This window comes from Orycteropus afer, unplaced genomic scaffold (genome assembly GCF_000298275.1).
Source record: "Orycteropus afer afer isolate SDZICR_OR568_19922 unplaced genomic scaffold, OryAfe1.0 scaffold00166, whole genome shotgun sequence".
Classification (NCBI taxonomy): domain Eukaryota; kingdom Metazoa; phylum Chordata; class Mammalia; order Tubulidentata; family Orycteropodidae; genus Orycteropus; species Orycteropus afer.
In genome coordinates, this window is record NW_006921753.1 from 2,003,579 (window position 1) to 2,024,154 (window position 20,576).

At 37.9% G+C, this 20,576-nt stretch overlaps 1 protein-coding gene across 1 annotated transcript in view; it reads left to right on the forward strand.

Annotated features, from left to right (window-relative positions):
- The window catches only part of MYH15 (myosin heavy chain 15), a 214,061-nt gene that overhangs the window by 104,340 nt on the left and 89,145 nt on the right, over positions 1-20,576 (forward strand). Inside the window, 9 exon segments of the mRNA XM_042781754.1 lie at positions 6,807-6,811; positions 10,140-10,195; positions 10,198-10,326; positions 10,329-10,393; positions 15,909-15,981; positions 15,984-16,143; positions 16,533-16,612; positions 18,165-18,281; positions 18,284-18,392. Of these exon segments, the coding sequence (XP_042637688.1) occupies positions 6,807-6,811; positions 10,140-10,195; positions 10,198-10,326; positions 10,329-10,393; positions 15,909-15,981; positions 15,984-16,143; positions 16,533-16,612; positions 18,165-18,281; positions 18,284-18,392 (794 nt within the window).

A 20,576-nucleotide genomic window follows, 5' to 3' on the forward strand; every position in this document is an offset into this window, starting at 1 on the left:
GGAAGTAGGATTGCCCAACCTTCCTTCTGAGGAGTGGCTGGTGGCTAGCATGAAGCAAGTGAGGTGCCTAAGTCACAAAATTGAAGGAGGCACTTACTCTCAGGGTTGTGTAAGTGCTGACTTGTGCAATACTAAAAGTGAGTAAAATGTGTGCTTTAAGTGCCTGTCGTGGTTACGTTTGTGTGTCAAGTTGGCTGGGCCTAGTCGAATGGCTAGGCAGCTGAATGTAGTTATTCCCCATGGCAAGATTAGTAATTAACACCATGGTGGAACCTATTGGAGCAGCTGAGTAGCTGCTTTGGGTATGTGGTCTGATTCCCATATATAAGAAACAGCTTTGGGACTGGTCTCCAGGTTACAGCACACTTGAACCCTGCATGTAGCTGTGTCATTCATTGTTCAGCAGCCTGCCATGCTCTGCTGACCTTGGGACTTCCAATGGACTTGAATTGATGGCCTGCCATGTGGTTTGGTAACATTGAGATGATGCCATTTTATTTGTCGACCTTGGGCTTTTTAGCCTCAGCAGCCAGTAGCTGCCTGAGTGAAAAGATGCCTCTAGCTTCAGTGGGCAGGGTGCAAGAGGCAGAGCTGAAGCCCAAGACTGACAGGCTATCACACATCCCCTAGAGCCTGGCAATTTGAACTTGGCCTATTCTAGCCTCCCAAACTGTAAGAGAATAAACTCCTGTTCGTTCAAGCCATCCCATTTGTGGTATATTCTTGTCAGAGCAGCATTAGGTAACCAAACAGTGCCTCACTCACCTGATCTTCAGCATTATTAATTTTTCTTGCAGAAATATTCATGTGCATTCTTTGACATCTAGGACAAAAGTGCAAATTATCCCTGAGAGCCAATTACTTCTTATAGCTTTTTTTTTTTTTAATATGGCCCATGAGCCATCTTAAAAATACAATATAAGAATAACTTTACATTTTTAAAGCATTGTTAAAAAAGAAGGAGAAGAAGAAGAACAAGAATGGAAGGAGAATCCAAGATGGCAGACTAGGCAGATGGACTGTCCAGACCCTCTACAACAACCAAGTGAAACAGATACCGAAGACAATCCTGGAATCCAGAGCTTCAAAGAAATGATAAAGAAGTAGATCAAATACTGATTAGAGGAAGACTGAACCAAAATAGCACACAAGGAAGCACATAGAGTAGTGAATTGTCAACTGCCTGGCATAGTGCAGCCATTTTGAATTATTGCAGGCAGTGTTGCAATCAGGGTAAGAACCAAATTGGTGAACAGTGACCAGAGAGGTGAGATCTCCCCATTTACCTCACACAGCCTCCCTGTGACCAGAAGTGCAACCCCCAACACTTCAAACTGGTAGCCAGTCAAACTTTCCCCCTACTTTTGGTGGTGTTCTGCTATTCCTTTTTCTTTATCTTTCTTCCTAATTCTTTTCTCTCCCATTTTTCTTTTTTTCTCTTCTTTTTATCCTTACTGTTGCTTCTCTCTCATTTATTTTTTTAACTTGTGGAGTGGGTGCTCCACCTGTTGCCACCTTCAGGTGTGGTCAGCAGAGAGAGCTCCTCTGGTGGCTAATGCTTGTTTAATGCTTGTGCCATTACTGTGCAAATGTTTTTCTCTTATTTCTTTTTTTTTTGCTCTTCCCTAACTTGTCTTTTTCTTTTTTTTTCTTCCACTTCCTCTGACCTCTTTTTTTTTTTTTTTTTTAAGTTTTGATCTCTCAGAGCAGGTGAGAAGCCCCCTGCCAATTCTGAATCCAACAGTGCCCTCTCTTGCCTCTCTGCATTCGGCTGTGCATGCTCCCACAGAACAAGCAACGTGTTCCCGCTGTAGCCATGTTCGACAGCTAGCACTTGCACCAACACTGTGCTGCTTTTTGTTCTTTTTTCTTTCTTCTTAGTTATCTCCTCTTTTTTCTCCTGTTTTTATCCCCACCCCTTATATTTGCTCTTAACCACCCCTTATTTCTTCCCTCTACCCCCAGCATTTGGAAGCCAGTGACTCTTCCCAGAAGAACTATACACTAATAAATTTGAAAACCTAGAATGGATAAATTTCTAGAAACATATTACTTGACCAAACTAACACAATCTGAGGTAGAAAATTTGAACAGACCCATCACAAAAGAAGAAATTTAAGAGGTCAAAAAAAAAAAAAAAAAAAACCTCACAACAACAACAACAACAAAAAGTCCTGGCCCAAACGGCTTCACTGGAGGAGTCTACCAGAGAAGAGTTGACACAATTCTACTGAAACTGTTCCAGAACACAGAAAGGAATGGAATACTCCCAAACTCATTCCATGAAGCAAGCATAACCATGACAGCAAAACACAAAGGCAGTAACATCACAACAAAAGGAAGTTATAGACCAATATCTCTCATGAACATAGACATAAAAATTCTCAATGAGATCTTAACCAACAGACTCCAAAAACAAATTAAAAAAATAATACATTATGACCAAGTCAGACTCATGCCAAGTATGCAGGGATAGTTCAACTTTAGAGAAATGATCAATATAATCCACCACATATATAAAACAAAAGAAAAGAACCACACGATCATATCAAACAATGGGAAAAAAGCATTTGACAAAATCCAACACCCATTTCTGATTGAGAAAATACTCAGCAAAACAGGAATAGAAGGGAAATTCCTCAACATAATTAAGAGCATATACACAAAGCAACAGCCAACATAAGTCTCAATGGAGACTGAAAACATTCCTCTTACAAACAGAAATCAGACAAGGATGTCCTTTACCACCACTCCTATTTAATGTCGTGTTGGAAGTCCTAGACAGAGCAATAAGGTGAGAAAGGGAAATCAATCTTAATACAACAAAAAAGCATCAAAATTGACAGAAAAGATGCAGAACTCTATTTGCAGATTATATGATCCTATATATGAAAAAATATATAAAAAGCGAGCTCTGGTGGTGTAGTGCCTAAGGCATTTGACTGCTAACCAGAAGGTTTGCAGTTAAAACTCACCAGCCACTCCTCAGAAGGAAGACTGGGTAATCTATTTCCATAAAGATACTGCTTTGGAAACCCAAGAAGGAGTCCCTATGAGGTGGAATCAACTCGAAGGTAGTGAGTTTTTTGAGTGATATATGGGAAATCCCAGAGACTCAACAAGAAAACTACTGGAACTAATAGAAGGATTCAGCAAGGTTGCATGCACCATTCTTGTGGATAGGAAGATTTAAAAGTGTGAAAATGTCAACACTATCCAAAGTAATTTATACATATAATAAAATCCTAAACCATATTCCATCATCATTCTTTAAAGAAATGAAAAAATTATCATCAACTTTATATGGAAAGAAAAGAGAAGCTGGATAAGCAAAGCACTATTAATGAAGAACTAAATAGGGCTCACGCTTCTTGATCTCAAAACGTACTATACAGTCACAGTAGTTAAAACAGCCTTACTATTAGTACAATGACAGACACATAGACCTATGGAACAAAATTGAAAACCCAGAAGTAGATCCATCCACCTATGGACAGCTGGTCTAACCAAAGGGTTGAAACTCATTAAATGAGGAAGATACAGTCTCTATCACAAATGGTGCTAGCAAAATGATATCCATTTGCAGGAAGATGAAATAGGATCCATGTCACTCATCATATACAAAAACTAACTCTAGATATATCAAGACCTACATGAAAAACCTAAAACAATAAAGATCATCAAAGGAAAAATAGGGGCACATTTAGGGGCCCTAATAGATGGCATAAATACACTATCAAACATAACTAAAAATGTACAAACAGAGGAAGAAAACTAGACGGCTGGGACCTCCTAAAAATTAAACATTTATGTACATCAAAAGACTTGACTAGAGGAATAAAAACAGAACCTACAGACTGGGAAAAAATTTTGGCAGTGACCTATTGGACAAAGGACTAATTTCTAAAATTTATAGAATATTCAACACCTCAACAGCAAAAAGACAAACAATAAATAAATGGGCAGAGGACATGAACAGACACTTCACCAAAGAAGACATTTAGGCATCCAACAAACAAATGAAAAAATGCTTGTGATCATTAGTCCTTAGAGTGATGCAAACCAAACAACAATGAGATCATCTCATCCCAGAATTAATAGCAAAGTTCAAAAAACAAAACAACAAATGCTGGCAAGGGTGTGAAGAGACTGGAACCCTCATACGCTGCCTGTGAGACTGTAAAATGGTGCAACCATTGTGGAAAATGGTATGGCACTTCCTTAAAAAGTTGGAAATGGAAATTCCATGTGATCCAGCAATCCCACTGCTAATTATACATCCGAGAAACAAGAGCCATGATACAGACAGATATATACACACCCATGTTCATCAGTAGTGTTCACAATTGAAAAACATGGAAATAATCTAAGTGCCCATCAAAAGATGAATGGATAAACAAATGATGGTACATACACACAATGGAATATTAAACAACATGAAAGAATAGTGATAAATCTACAAAACACCTTATAATATGCATGGACCTAGAGGACAGTATACTGAGTGAAATTATTCAATCACAGAAGGACAAATGTTGTATGAGATCACTTTTGTAAAACATCAAGAAAAGCTTTACATACATGAAGAAACATACTTTGTAGGTTACCAGGGATGGGGGTATTCTTTCTGTTACATTACTTCCCTTGGGGCAGAAATCATGACACTTGATGACATGTAATCATAACTCTCCTACCTCATTTGAGGCAGACTCACTAGAGACATTTATTACCCAATTTTGGATGTTAAGGTGCAGGTTCTATCTATTCTTTAAAAGAATTATGAAAAGTAAGGCTAACATCTGCAGACAAAGGGACTTAGAGCAAGGGATTCTGCAGTTGTTATATTTACTCTATTTAAAACAGAGTTTATCACCTGAAAAGAGGGCCATAAGTCTTATTATAATATAACTTACTCAATTGACAATGTTTAAATTTTATCTGTTTCCCAAAAGAAGAGAAAGATTATTATATGGTAATGTCAAAGATACCAGAAAGACATCCCACTGGGGCCTTGTATGACTTGTCATATGTCCTCAATATGGTGTGGATTTTGGGGATCAGGAGACATGGATCCTAGAACTAGTTTTGTGGATTTTAATAAGCCTTAATTACTTCATAGTTCACTATCTTTATCCCCCAAAAAAGGAGGCTTTTGCCATCCATCCTTTCTAAATCATAGAATGATATTGAAAAACATTTATTATGAAATATTTCAAACATACAGAAAATATTATAATGAGCATTCATAGAGTCACCATGAAGATATATAAATAACATTTTTCTATTGTTCACAACACTTTATTTAAAAGCCTAAATAAGTTAACAGATACTGTAAACCCCTTGTGTATTTCTCCTTTGATCCAAGTCCTACCCTTCCCTCCCTTGGTCCTGAACTTGGATTATCATTCCTATGTATGTTTTCATATCTTTACTAGATATGCAGATGTCCTTAAATAAATAAAATGGTTTTAAATGTTTTTAATCTTCACATGAATATTCTATATATACTATCTTGAAATTTATCTAAATATTAATAAAATGTATCATGTTGGTAAATCTTGTGCTAGATAATCGATTTTAACTGCTGTGTGGTCTATTGTAAAACCAAACCAAACTCACTGCCGTGGGGTCAGAGCCAACTCAGGGTGACCCCTCCTTGGGTTTCTGAGGCAATATCTCTATGGAAGTAGATTGTGCAATCTTCTTTCTGAGAAGTGGCTGGTGGGTTTGAACCGCTAGTCTTCTTGTTAGCAGTCAAATGCCTTAGGCACTATGCTACCAGAGCTTCTATTGTAAGAGTATACCACACTTATTTATTGATTCCCCAGCTCATGTAAATTTAAGTCATTTTCAATACCTTGCTATAATAAACAGTTCTGCAGTGAATATTTTTGTGAATATCTCCCTATACAGTGTTACTAATCCATGCGTTGATATTGCTTTGTGGAACAGTGTCTAGTCCAAGGTCCATACTTTGAATGTCACTTCTCTAGGGTATGAATTAGCAGGTTATAGGCTATATATACAAAGGAGCTCTTGTGGTGTAGTTGTTAATGCGTTTGGCTGCTAACCAAAAGACCGGTGGTTTGAACCCACCAGCTGCTCTGCAAAAGACAGATGAGGCAGTCTGCTTCCATAAAGCTTTCCAGCCTTGGAAACCAGATGGGGTTGCTATAAATCAGAATCAACTTGATGGCAGTGAGTTTTGCTTTTTTTGTTGAATTAAATTAACATTTTTTTTTTAATGATGCATTCACTGTGAACATGAAATATCTTTTTCATACATTCATGAGTTCGGTTGTAATATTATCATGAGAACTTTTTAATTAATGTTCATGAATAAGATTGGCTGGTAATTTTTCTTTCTCCTACTGTGTTATCTAATTTGGAATCAGCGTTACCCTAGCCTAGTAAAAAAGTTGGAGAATGTTTCCCTTCTTTAAAATACAAAATAATTTATTGAGACTATCTGTCCCTTAGGGGCTCTGGTGGCATAGTGCCTAAGACACTTGACTGCTAACCAGAAGGTTGGTGATTCAAACCTACCAGCCACTTCTCAAAAGGAAGGTTGGGCAATCTACTTCCATAGTGATACTGCCTTGGAAACCCAAGGAAGGGTTGCTATGAGTTGGAGACGATTCTATGGCACATAACAAAAACAACATCTGTTCCTTGATCATTTGGTAGAATTTATCTATAAAACCATCTGAGCCTAGTGACTGTTTTATGGTAAATTTTAAATATTTGATTCAATTTATATAATTGTTATAGTAATATTGAGGTTTTTAAATTTCTTCTTGACTTAGTTTAGGTAATTTTTTTTTCCTAAAAAAGAAATTTTACATTTCTTTAAAATTTTCCAATTTACTAGATTATGATTTTTAAACCTCTACCATATAGTTATATAGTTACATTCCTATAATATAATCATTCCAAATATTGATTATTTGTTCATTATTTCCTTTTTCTTGATCATTTAATACACCAATTTTTTGGGGGCAAAATTATGAAAATGTATTAGGCGTAACCAAACACCTTGAGAGAATGAGTTGCTGAGCCAGGAGCTCTGGACCATAGTCACAGGGGCATAACATAGTCCACAAAGACAATGTCCTACACATTACTTTGATGAGTAGCAACTGGGGTCTTAAAAGCTTTTAAGTGGTTATTTAAAGTGTAACAAATTGTCTCTCCCAGTCTGGAGCAAAGAAGAGTGAAGAAAATCAGAGATGCACAGAAATAGTCCAAGGGACTAGTAAACCAAACCTAACCAAACCCACTGCTGCCTAGTGGGATCCAACTCATAGTGTCACCTCCTTGGGTTTCTGAGGCAGTCTCACTACAGAAGTAGATTGCCCAATCTTCCTTCTGAGGAGTGACTGGTGGGTTTGAACTGCCAGCCTTCTGATTAGCAGTCAAATCCCTTAGGCACTATGCCACCAGAGTACCTAAGGGACTAGTAGACCATGTGAAACTCAGCCTCCATGATCCTAAGACCAGAAGAACTAATGGTGCCCAACTACCACTGCCGATCACTCTAAAAGGGGTCACAGAACAAGGTCCTGTAAGAAATGGGAGAAAAATATGAAACAAAACTCAAAATCATAAGAAAGACAAGGCTTACTGGTCTGATACAAACTGGTGGAACCCTTGAGACTGTGGCCCTTAGCCACTCTTCAAGCCTGGAACTGAACTCCCATGGTTCAACTTACAGCCAAATAGTAGACAGACTTATAAGGTGAGCAATAACACCAGGGCGGTACATACTCTTTAGAATAATCAACCATATGAGATCAAAAGGGCAGCATTTGTCCAGGAATAAAGCTCTGAAAGCAGTAATGGACAGGAAAGAAGGATAAATAGAAATGTCAACCACAGGGATAAAATGAGAAGAGTGCTATTACATTGTGGGGACTGCATTCAACGTCATGAAACAAAACATGTATGAACAGTTGAATGGAAAATTAATTTGCTCTGTAAACTTTCATTCAAATCACAATAAAAAGCTAAAAAAAATAAACTAGTTTTTAAAATTTCTTTTTTTTTTTTCTGGTTCATTAATTACTGATCTTATTTTTATTCATTCCTCCCACTTGCTTTGGGTTTATTTTTTTCTTAGTTCTGAATAACTTCCACAGTTCCATTTTTCATTTCACTAGCTTTCCTTCAGTGTATCTAAATACTGCCTAAATCTTCCACTGAGTGTTTGTTTTAATGACTCTATTTTTCATTTCTAGACTTTTAATTTGGTGTCTTTTCCAATCTATCTTTGCTTGAAGTGGCTCATTTCTTTCTTTTTCTTTTTCTAGTTCTTCTTTTTTTATGCCTTTATTGATTTTTAACAAACTTACTTTATCATCTCCATCAGAGTGTTCAATTACCTGAAATTGTTGGGGATTTAACAAAGCTTTTTGTTGTTTGTGCTCACCCTCACAGATAGCTGATTTTTTTTTCTATGTATGTTCTATAATTTTGGATTATAAACTTATCTTCAGTGGGTCTTTATCTAAAAGAAAATCTAATGCTTTATTTTAGGTTGTTTTCTTCAGTGCAATTCTGCATTTGCTTTCCCCAAAAGGCCCAAAGATAACGTGTAGGAAAAACATTCTGCTAATTTTTGCCTTATTTATTTTCTGCACCAGTCAGATAGCATAATTTACACCTCAAATATTTCACCTGTGTTGTTCATAATACAAAATATTACTACAGGATAATTTTTTAATCACACTGAGCCAAGACTAAAATAAATGTACTTCTTTTTGACATCTCTCTGTGCCAATAGATTAATTTTTTTATCCACCTTTTCATTTTTAAAAACTTAGCCTTGTTTCTTTATCCACGTGAATATATATTAAAAAAAAAAAAAAAACATCAAAACCAAAACTGTTGCTATTGAGTCAATTCCAATTCATACTGATAGATATCTAAGGCTGTAATTATTATAGAAGCAGATTGCTATATATTTTTCACCCAGAGTAGCTTGTTGGCTTGAACTGCCAACCTTTCAGTTAGTAACCAAGCTCTTTAGCTACTGTACCACCAGGGATCCTTATTTTATATATATATATTCCCTACAATATCAAGACTGACTCCCTCTGCTTGAACAATTTCTCTTAGAAAGATCAGCACGAGGCTAGTCCCCATGAGGCGGAGGTCAAGAATGTCCCAAATGTCCCAACTACCATACCACTCCATCATTTCAGACATTAATCCCTCCTCCTCCTCCTCCCAGTAATTTCCCCAGTCTTAAGGTTCTGAATTTCACTGTAACGCCTCACAGGACTCACAAACACCCAAGGGTTTGTTTCACGTAGGAGTGGTGGAGGCTGGCAGGCTGGCGAGTCCCGGGTCTGTGAGTAGGTCTGGAGAATCCTCCCAACTCTTGGGGTTTGATGAACCCCAATCAGTAGATCAGACGGCAGCTATTGTCCCAAATCTAGGGGTGAGATGAGGATGATCCAAGAAGCAGAAACCGGAGCAAGAGGAGGAGCGAATCTTCCCAGGAGATCCACCAGCAATGCTCCAGCCCCATCTATCAGTTATAACCGCCAAGGTCTGAATTTCAACTGCCAGTCATTATAGGGTCCCTCAGGAACTTGACTTCCACCAGCAGTGATCCAGCCCAGTCTATCAGTTATAACTGCCAAGGTCTAAATCCCAACTGCCAGTCATTATAGGGAATGACTACTACAGCTGCCCAGCTAAGTTGATACCTGAACTTAAGTATCACACCAGCCCAAACAGGCATAGATAATGGGATTTACAAAACACCACAGAATGGAGGGCAATGGCTAGAAGGGCCACATCAAGCAATTCACTGCACCCTCCTTCCATGAAGATGGTCAAGGTATAAACACATTTACTTATTGCTCAGGTTTTTGTCTCCCTTTAAATATCTTACTCTTTTTGAGACTCACCTCTCATATTTTCAGGATATCCAGTCCACAGTATCACTAGCCCCAGAAGTCTTTCGCTGGGTTTTTGCCAGAATCAAATGAGAGCCTAGATGTAGAAGTGCTTTGAAGACTAATGAGGATTTATTATAACTCCTAAAAAGACATGCTTATTAAGGATCTCAATTTGGAAATAACTCTTATAGTTAGGGTTAACTTGGTTTTCTTTTTTCTCTCTTGATTTAGAGAGTCACTTCTTTTGATCCAGTAGAACATAAGAGCTTTCTTAGCTGTGAAGAACTGGGCTGGATGAGGCTCTTCTTCAAGATCAAGCCTCTTGTTAAGTCTGCCAGAGTGAGAAAGGAGACAGTCTGACTGAAAGAAGAGTGTGTGCAACTGTGGGAAGCTTTGGAGAAATCAGAATCTCAGAGGAAGGACTGAAAGCAAAGCAAGTGTCCCTCATCTGGGAAAAGAATATTCTGCTTCTTCAGTGACAAGCTGTGAGTGGCCCCACCATTTATTCTTTAAATCAAGTTTTTATTTAAATTCTCTTGCTTTGCAGACAGTGTTGATTTCAAAAAAAAAATAATAATAGAGGCATGTGTTTTTCAAATATCATAGAATTTCATCAATCACAGACAATGTAAACACCTAGAGAGATAACTTGCTTCACATTCAAGTGATTTCATTTGCAGGGTCTCATTTAAAAAGGGACAAACTATTAGATGGATTTTACAATATAAAAGCATACCATCTGTCATGGGGCAAGGAAACTCTCAGTTTCTAATATTAAGTCTATAGGTTTTCCCTGAGCCATTAGGCAGTTGCTAGACAGGATTTCACTGGATTCCAAGGAAAGCTTTACTGACATCTTCAAGATTATTGCAGTTTGCTTCTAGGTGACCTTTCTGATTTTGGTCTCTCCACTTCCCCTTCCCCAGTCCAAACTGTCATTACTAACGGCTGGCGGTTCAAATCCACCAGCCACTCCTCGGAAGGAAGGTTGGGCAATCCTACTTCCGTAGTGATACTGCCTCGGAAACCCAAGAAGGGGTTGCTATGAGTCGGGGCCGACTCGACGGCACATAACAACAACAACAACAACGATTGAGTTATTTAATCCCTTTGTGACCTGTGGGACATACAGTGCCCATCTACATTTTCTGACTCTGAGTTCTAGTGGTAAAATCCTATCCCACTTTTAGTGAGTGCTTGCATCTGGTAGGAGCCAGTATGACTGCATCAGTCCAAAGAAATAGGTTTCATTCTACCAACCTCAGCACAAGACACTCCTTGGAAGTATGCATCACACTAACTGTATCAAAATCTGTATTACCTCAAAACATTTTTTTTTCTGTTCAAAATGCCTTCCATTAACGAAAACGCATAGTTGCAACAAAAATTCAAAGCATAAAATAGTTCAATATCGAAAGGGTTAAAACAGTGGCTCTCAACCATGGCTCTGCAGGAGACTCTTTGGAAAGTATTAAAAAAATAAAAATAAACATGTCTAAACCTGCTCTCATATATTTTAATTAAACAGGCCTTGTATAAGCCCAAAGGAGCCTTGGTAGCACATGGTTAAATGGTTGGCTACTAACTGAAAGGTCAAGGTGTGAACCAACCAGTTTCTCTGCAGAAGAAAAGACTTGGAAATCTGCTCCTATGAGGATTTATAGGTCAAGAAACCTTATCAGGCAGTTCTACTCTGTCATGTGGGGTCCTTAGGAGTCAGAACTGACTTACCGACACACAATATATGAAGCCAAAGAATCTGTATAGGTAATTCTATCAGACAGTCTTTAAAAAAAAAAATTGGTGAAGGAAGATGGTGTCATACAGATAGTCCGCACTTTCAGTTCTTCTACCGACTGAGATTCTGAGTAACTAGGTAACTGAAAAAAAACAAACTCATAGTGACCCTTTGGAAACTTTTGGGTTTCCAAAATGGTAAATCTTTACAGAAGTAGTTTGCCCAGTTTTCCTTCTGTGAAGTAGCTGGTTTCTGGTTAGCAACTTTCTGGTTAGCAGTCAAACGCCTTAGGCACCACACCACCAGAGCGCCTTAGTAACTAGGTAAAGCAGATGCAAATAACAATACCAGGGTTATGACCAACTAAGGAGAAGATAAAATATTAGATCCAGTGAAGGTGGAGAAAGGGAGCAGGTTAAACAACTGGGAAAAATAAACCCACTCAACCGGTGAAGATGGAGAGGAGTTATTAGAAATAATAATAATAATATTTCATGTTCCTTCCCTGATGAACAACCTTCAGTCCCTGTAATATCTAAAAATAAATAAATAAAATCATAACCCTTTTTCCTGTGGTTTAAATCTGCCTTTTCAATATAATAACAACATGCCATTAATCACTCCCTTTCATATTTCTCCTCTCCACCTGGACTACTGTTATCCCCAAACATTGCAAATGGCAGGGATCAAATCTTCTTCACCTTAATTATAATCTTCACCCCACTTTACACAATGCTGAGTTGAAAAATGCTTTGTTCCAATCAGTCATATTTAAAGACAATTTTTTCCTGCTTTTTAAGCTTACTGAAAACAGAAAAAAAATAGTAATTTTAGACCAACTCAAATCATTCTTTTATTTTGGGGTCTTGCTCTCTTCCAGTATTCCTATAGGCCATATTCCATATAAGAATTTACACGCATACCCACAATTTTTTTAAATTGTGATTTGGTTGAAAGTTTACAGAGCAAATTCATTTTCCATACAATAATTCATACACATTTTGTTTCACAACATTGATTTCAGTCCCCATTATATAATAGGTCTCTTCCCAGTTCCTCCCTGTGGTTACCTTTTCCCTGTATCCTTCTTTCCTATGCATTTCTTCCCTCTGACCTATCTCCCTGTGCAAATGCTGCCTTTCTGATCCCCCATGGTTGATTGTTCTAAGGAGTGTACCTAGTGTAAATTTTCAACTTATGCACCTGTCTATTGTTTGGCCAGAAGGCATGGGAATTCAGTTATAGCCCCAAAAGGTGACTAGGGACATAGTTTCTGGGGCTTCACTGATCTATATGAGACCAGTGAGCCTGTCTTCTTTATGATTTTGAGTTTTGCTCTATATTTTTCTCCCACTCTATCCAGGATTTCCTAAACTGATACCTTTCTGAGTGGTTGACAGTGGAAGCTAGGCACCATGAAGTTCTTCTGGTTTCAGGGTCATGTAGGCTGAGGTTCACATGGTCCATTAGGCCTTTGGACTAATTGTTTCTATGTGTCTTTGGTTTTCTTCATTCTTCTTTGCTTTGGACAAGGAGTGACAAATTATTGCATCTAGATGGCCACTTGCAATCTTTTAAGATCCCAGTCACTAGTCACCAAAATAGGATGTAGAATGATGTTTCTGTGTAGTATGCTATGGCAATTGAGCTTGATGTCCCCTGCCACCATGGTCTCAAGCTCACAGGTCAAACAACTTGCTCCCTCAGGGTGGTTGTTTATGATTAAGAAGTTATCATAACTTTGCCCCTGTTAGTTCTATTTATATGGACATTCTCACAGCACATAAAAAAATGTAGAAATATCATCTGCCAAATTTATATATGGTCATGGGTATATTCCCTTTTATCTACACATACCTAATCTTTCAGTCAGTCTACCCTTGTATCTACCCCAAACCCACATTTTTAATGCATATTTAACAAAGCAGTGAGAGCACTAGAACTTTAGTGTATATCATTCTCACCTGTTGTTGTTGTTGTTTGCCGTCGAGTCGGCCCCGACTCATAGCGACCCCTCCTTGGGTTTCCGAGGCAGTATCACTACAGAAGTAGGATTGCCCAACCCTCCTTCCTAGGAGTCTCACCTGGAAGCTTGTTAAAAATACCAATTCCTGGGCCCCACTGGAAACTACCTTTAAGCTCGATAATATAAGAACCATAGTTTATAATATTGTATTTATCTGGTTTAGGGGAAAGGCAGCTTTGCATGAAACCTGGCCTTCTCCTCATTCTTCGCATTTATTGTTGGAGAGTAGCCAGTGCTACTGAGTGGGTTCAACTCCTGCAGGGAGTGGTAGGTAAAAACTTGGGATACATGATAAAAGACCAGTTTGGGAAGCACAGGATGCACCAGAAAGCAAATTCTAGGACAAGCCCATTAAATAGTTAAATTAAATAGTTACAGAGCTCTGAGATATTTTATCATAACTTATTTCTAAAGAACAGAGCTAAAACCAATAGGAATCAAAGAAACAAGGATTTCCTTAAAATCATTTATTTACTCAAAATATCTATTCAAATTAACATTGTACTTGTGAAAGCATAAGTACAATTGTGGAAAGGATCTTCCCACTCTTAAAGTTCCATACCACTGCTCAGTTGGCCCTCAAATCCTGCTGTCATGTTTAATGAAGGGATCAGTGATGGTTGTTTGGAGGGTTCTCTTCATGTGGTGATGGTGACAAGTCTCATAAATATGCTGAATGGCAGGCGGGATATAATTGTTCTGCTTGTCAACCTGGATATCACGTGTTCCTATTATTCCCCATACATTCAAAGCTCCTCTGATTTGCATAGTTGCTTCCTCATTGTCTTGACTTTTTTTTGTTGTTGTTTTTGTTTTTTTAAATTTAGCGCCTTTCTTTGGAGTCCTCAGTGAAGTTTGGCATTTATGGTTCCATTCCCTCTGCCCTCCTCCAACATGGTTCATTTGTTGGGCAGGCAGGCAGCCATTCTCCTGCCAGGAGTTAGCCAGAGGCCAAGAGCCCTGATTTTTGCCTTTTTCTGCTTTTGATCTAATTAACTGAGGCAATGTAAGTGAGGCAAGTGGATCGTTAACAAATTATCTAAACTGGCATATTGTAGAGAGTGCATGAGGTGTAGAGATGAGAAATGAAGAAGTATGTGAAGGTTGGTGCAAACAGATCTGCAGCAATAAAGAACTGTTCACAAAGAAGAGGCTTTTTTTTTTTTTTACCTTCTAACAGAAACCAAACTGGTGGGGTTCAAAGTTATGATCGGTTTTTACAGCAAAAAGTAATCAGCCTCTTCATTTTTACCTTGACATATAACACAAAAACAATGGCCATTCGGCGAGAGCTGGAGGAAGTACATTTGAGTTAGATAAAAGGAGATTGTATTCATACTCGGTGTGTATAACTTGCAGAGTTTACTGCTGGCAGAATCATTGAGGAAAAGTTTTAGTCAAAAATCATAGTGAAATCTAGTTAGTGACTTGCAAGTAACCTTAGGAATTCTAAATTCAGCCTATGAACAACAACAACAACAATACATACAGTTTAGTGGACTCTCTCTCTCTCTCTCTCTCCCTCTCTTAGGAGCTCTGGTAGTACAGTGGTTAATGAATTCAGCTGCTAAACTAAAAGTCAGAGGTTTGAACCCATTAGCCGCTCTGTAGGAGACAATGAAGCAGTCTGCTTCTGTAAAGATTTACAGCCTTGGAAACCCTACAGGGGCAGTTCTACTCTGTTCTAAAGGGTCTATGCATTGAAATCATGATTCCTATGAGTGAGTTTTGGATTGGTCTCTCTGTGCGTGCGTATAAAATGAGTGTGTGTATAAAATGAGTGTATTCAGGGCACTTAAATAATGTTATAAATATTCTATTGTCTGAGGGAACACCGTTTTCACAAAAGATCATATTTTGAGCAGGTATTAACCTCATACTCTGTGCCCTTATGGATGCTTTCCGAACCTGTGATTTAAGCAGCACACCACTGATATTTGGAGGCATACTGGCCCCCTTAGGCCACCAGGATTCTATTAAGTGCTTTAGAAGAGGTAATCTAATCTACTGAATGGGCCTGAAAGATCAAAAGCACTTCCAAACACAAGCAACTCCTCCTCTTCTCAACAATAGGATCAGAGAGCTGGGAATATTATTTCAGCTGCTTGGGAAAGGTAGGTGAAAGTGCTGGGCAGAGGGCAGACAATTATCTTTTTGCTATGTGTTAAGCAGCATTCTCGCCTAGCTGATAAATTACTTCCAGCTGTTGGCAACAATTTTCTCCTCATCATGGCAGGAGCAAGAGACCCTGGCAAATACTGAAGAGCAAAGCACATAGATGATTAAATCCAAGATCCAGCTGGAGGCCAGAGCAAGGAGCTGTCTGAGCCGGTGGAGGAAGAAGAGGAGATAAATTCTGAGCTGACTGCCAGGGGGTGGAAACTGGAAGATGAATGCTCTGATTTGAAGAAAGAAATCAATGACCTGGAAACAATATTGGCGAAGTGAGAGAAGGAGAAGCGTGCTACAGAGTACTTTTTCTATAATGTTTGGAAGGCCTAGTTGCCTGAATTCCACTCTTAAATCAACCTTTGGTACCAGACTTTTTAAATTAATTAATTCTGTGGCCTGCAACAGTGTGGGGGAATCAGACCAACATAAAATAAAGGGTCTGATGAACTGTGTTATCCCAATTCAAATTGCAAGTTCCAAGTTATGGCACACCACTTAATCTCCCAAATGAAACGTTTTCATTTCCTCCAATATTGCATCTGAAATCTAATAGAAAGGGTGAAATGGTTTCATTGCGGCTTTCAATATCCTTTTTTTTTTTTTTTTCCTCTCTCATTCCTTTTTTTGGAGGAGAAGAAGCGTGCTACTGTTTACTAAAAGGTTATTTGGGATGTTTCTGAATCCTCAGCTCTATCATTGATTTGGAATTTGACCTTGATGGTGTTAGTTTAATTCCAGTTAATGACTTTAGTTTTTTGATTCTTCTAGGTGAGGGTTTTAACTTATGTGTCTATATATGGATTGAAAATAGCTAAGGAGTTAGTATGAAATCTCTGATAAACAAGCATGCTACAAAATGAAACCGTAATTTTGGCAGAAGATTAAATAGTGACCCTTGTGCCACTGATTGCCTTTATTGAAAAGTACAAGGAGGTCTGTATAGGCAGTTTGCATTATTGCACAGTCTATCAGCTAGAACCCTTCTTTAACTTTCTTAGGACGCTGAGGTACAAGATAGGTATATGCTTCCTGAATCCTATAGCTCCCAAATAACCTGGTATTTTGTTCCACAGATATGTTGATACTCTATTTGACAATAGTATTGAGGATTAGTTTACAGGTCCTATTTTGTCTCCAGTGATGTGTTGAAATTTATTTATAATGGAAGGAATATAAGTCGCAAGTTGTGTCCTACCCATACTATTGGAAAATACTTGTAAGATGCTGAATATGGTGCCTGTGGTCTGCCTTCAAAAATCCTGTGAGATAGATGTTTCAGACAATTCTCAATGGGTTAGTTTACTGGTACTTCTTTTTTCTCTTCACAACTGACATGGTGTATGCATACATTCTCCTATTTTTCCGTAAAGCTTAGCCTCTATAAACTTGCTGAAAGGGGTGGTTAGGTTTTATTATTATTATTATTTGCTTTCTCTTACTGCTTCTCTATCAGTTTTCTCTATTACCTGTTAGTTGTCTAACTTCCTTTCCTATTTCCACTGATAGTGCATCCCAAAGCCTTAGTATGAGGACTTATGGGTGTTTATACCCATTTGCACACATACATATACACGAACACTCACTCTCTCCTGCAATTCACTGACTTTCAGCTTTTTACGTATAGCATCCAGAAATTTTTTCATTTGAGTTTCTTGTCTTTTGCTACTTACCGAAAATATCTTTCATTGTTGGAAAGTAATGGATCAAAAGCTATATTGTAACTGTTATCTAGCCTTCTGCTAAACTACTACTCTAAATAGAACTATAATGTTCAGACCATTTTGGTGGGGCTCAGACTATGACTTGGTGTTAGGGACTGGAAGAGGTTACAAAGATGGTGAAGGTGGTGTGGAAATCATGCCATGTGGGACATGTTTGAAAGGAACAATGATTTGATGTGTTTCAGACATGTTTGTCCTGGGTGAAACCCAGGGAAGTTGCTAAATATTTATGATGGTCACATGGATACAGATTTGCTTGGTGTTGCTTCAGAGACCAGACCTTGGACTTGTGGGTAAAATTCACAGAGGATGTTTTGGCTTCATATGAAGAAGCATTGATGAATAAATGGACTTACCCACCCGTGAAATGAGCTGCCATGTGAAGAAGTGAGTTTCCCATTACTGGAAGAGTTCATTGGCCATTTATTATTTGTTCCTCCCTAAGACAAGACTCATAGTCCATAATCTTTAAAGTTTTCTTCTATCACTGTGATTGTAGATGCTTTTGTTAACTTATTGATGCATGTGATATTTTCAAATGTCTATGTAACTAGGAATCATTTACAAAATTTGTGCTTGTATTTTTTTTCTTTTCCCAGAGGTAGTGGTTAATGCTACCTCTACCACTATGAAGTATAAACTTCACCTGTGTACTTGTCTAGACAGTGTCTCCTTTTGTCAGCTTGAGAGTCTCCTTGAACAGGAAAGAAAAGAGAGAACAGCTGTGAAAGGGAAAAGTGCAAACTGGAGGGTGATTTGAAGCTGAACCAGGAAAGTATGGAGAACTTGGCAAGCAGCCAGCTGCAACTAGCTCAAAAGCTGAGGAGGTAAGCCACTTTTCTGTTGACATGAGATTCTGGGGAACTTTATACTGGAAAGAACAGCTCTCTAATTTCAATTATCCTCAAGACTCCAAGGGCAGATATCTCAAGACCTGAAGAGCAGGATAGCAAGGAAGTGATTTCTTTTTTCTCGACTTTATTATACACTTGTAAAAAAAGGAAGTATATCTAGACGAATATAACTGAGAGAGCATCTGACTAGCAGATGTGAAGAAAAGGTGTAAGGCATATGATACATGAATTATGGAGAATTAGAGTGAAAATGGCTCACTTCTTTTACTCTTGATAAGAACAATGGAATAAAAAGTTAAAAAAGAAAAAAATGACCTTGATGCTAAGTCTGATCACTTAAGAAATATTTGTTTGACTCACATAATTTCATCAACATTTACATAGCTTTCTTGGTCAAATAATTTGCTACATAAATATTGAAACCTATGGTTGAAAGCAAATATGACAATGATTGAAGTTAAAGAATCTTTCAATTCACATGGATTCCTTCTATATCAAGAAACTCAAGGCAGAATGTCTCCTCATTCAGTTCACCCCTCAGTGAAGTGGATTTTCTTACCTATCCCTTTTGTCTTTTTCTTTTTAGCTTTATTTCCTTCTTCCCATTAGGGGTTTTCCAGTTATTTGGAATAGACCAAACAAGAAGGGAAAACAGTGAGGTCTAAGAGTGAGATAAGGCTAGATTAGAGTTGGGAACACACAGTAAGTGAGAATATAATCAAGTGAGCAGATAGGAGGTTCTGGTTTTCTTGTTTGTGTATGTATGTTGCCATTATGTGTGATCTCTTTGGTGAGGCTTGGCTAATACTCTACTGTTAAGGTACTGAATTTGATACATGTTTGGAAAAGATAAAATAAGTATTCTTATGAATATAATAAAATAGTGCAAGGTGAAATGATGGAGTTTCCTTAGCCTTCAATTTTGAAGATTGTGTTTCAGCTCAGGGGGAATATGATACTCTAAGTCCTTGTAGGTTACAGTTTAAAGCATTCTGGCGCTTAAGAAATACATGTTTTCAGAGAGTTGCAACTTTTTGTAAAACCTTTTTGCCTAATGAACCTATGTGAATATGGAAATTTAGTATATAATAAAGGTCGGATTTCAAATTTGTGAGGAGAGGATAGAATACTTAATAAATAGAGTGGGGATTATTAGCTATTTAATTTTCTGAGGTAAAGGTTAAATTCCTACCCCAAACTATTCACACACACACACACAATCCAGTTGCATTAAATAATTGAATGTAAAAACAAAGTTATAAAACTATTCAAAGAAAATATAGGTGATAAAGTTTAAGAAATTGGCAGGTGAAGTCATCTTCAGTCACACAAAAAAAGAGAAAAGCAAAGAAAATACTGATAAATTTGAGTACATCAAATTTTTAAACTTTTATATGACAAAAGCCAACAATATAAAGTTGAGACAAATTAAGAGAAGGGAGAAGATATTGCAACATATATAAAAAATTAGTATGTAGGATTTAAAGGGAGCTCTGGTAGAGTAGCACTTAAGGCATGTGACTGCTAATCAGAGGGCTGTTGGTTCAAACCCACCAGCCACTCCTCAGAAGGAAGGTTGGGCAATCTACTTCTTTAGTGATACAGCCTTGGAAACCCAAGGAAGGGTGACTATGAGTCAGGTTCAACTCGACAGCAGTGGGGAAAAAAAAAAAGAAAAAGAAAAAGGACATTAAAAGATAATTTATAATTCAATCATAATAATATGAACAATCTAATAGAAAGGTTGGGCATTCCTACTTCCATAGTGATACTGCCTTGGAAACCCAAGGAGGGGTCGTTATGAGTCGGGGGCCGACTCGATGGCAAACAACAGCAACAACAATAGAAAAAATGGACAAAGGACACAAGCAGGAAAATCATTTGGTTTCTTGGCTGTGGCTAATTCCTCAGAGTTGACAAGATGTTTTCATCCATCAGTAGTAAACAAGGAAGTTCAAAATTAAACAATGATATACTAATCTATTCTCTTGAGCTAAGAAAAATCAAGAAATAGAATATTAAGTATAGCACAACAATAGGAGCTCTGATAGCATAGTGCCTAAGGCACTTGACTGCTAACCAGAAGGCTGGTGGTTCAAACCCACCAGCCATTCCTCGGAAGGAAGGTTGGGCAATCTACTTCCGTAGTGATACTGC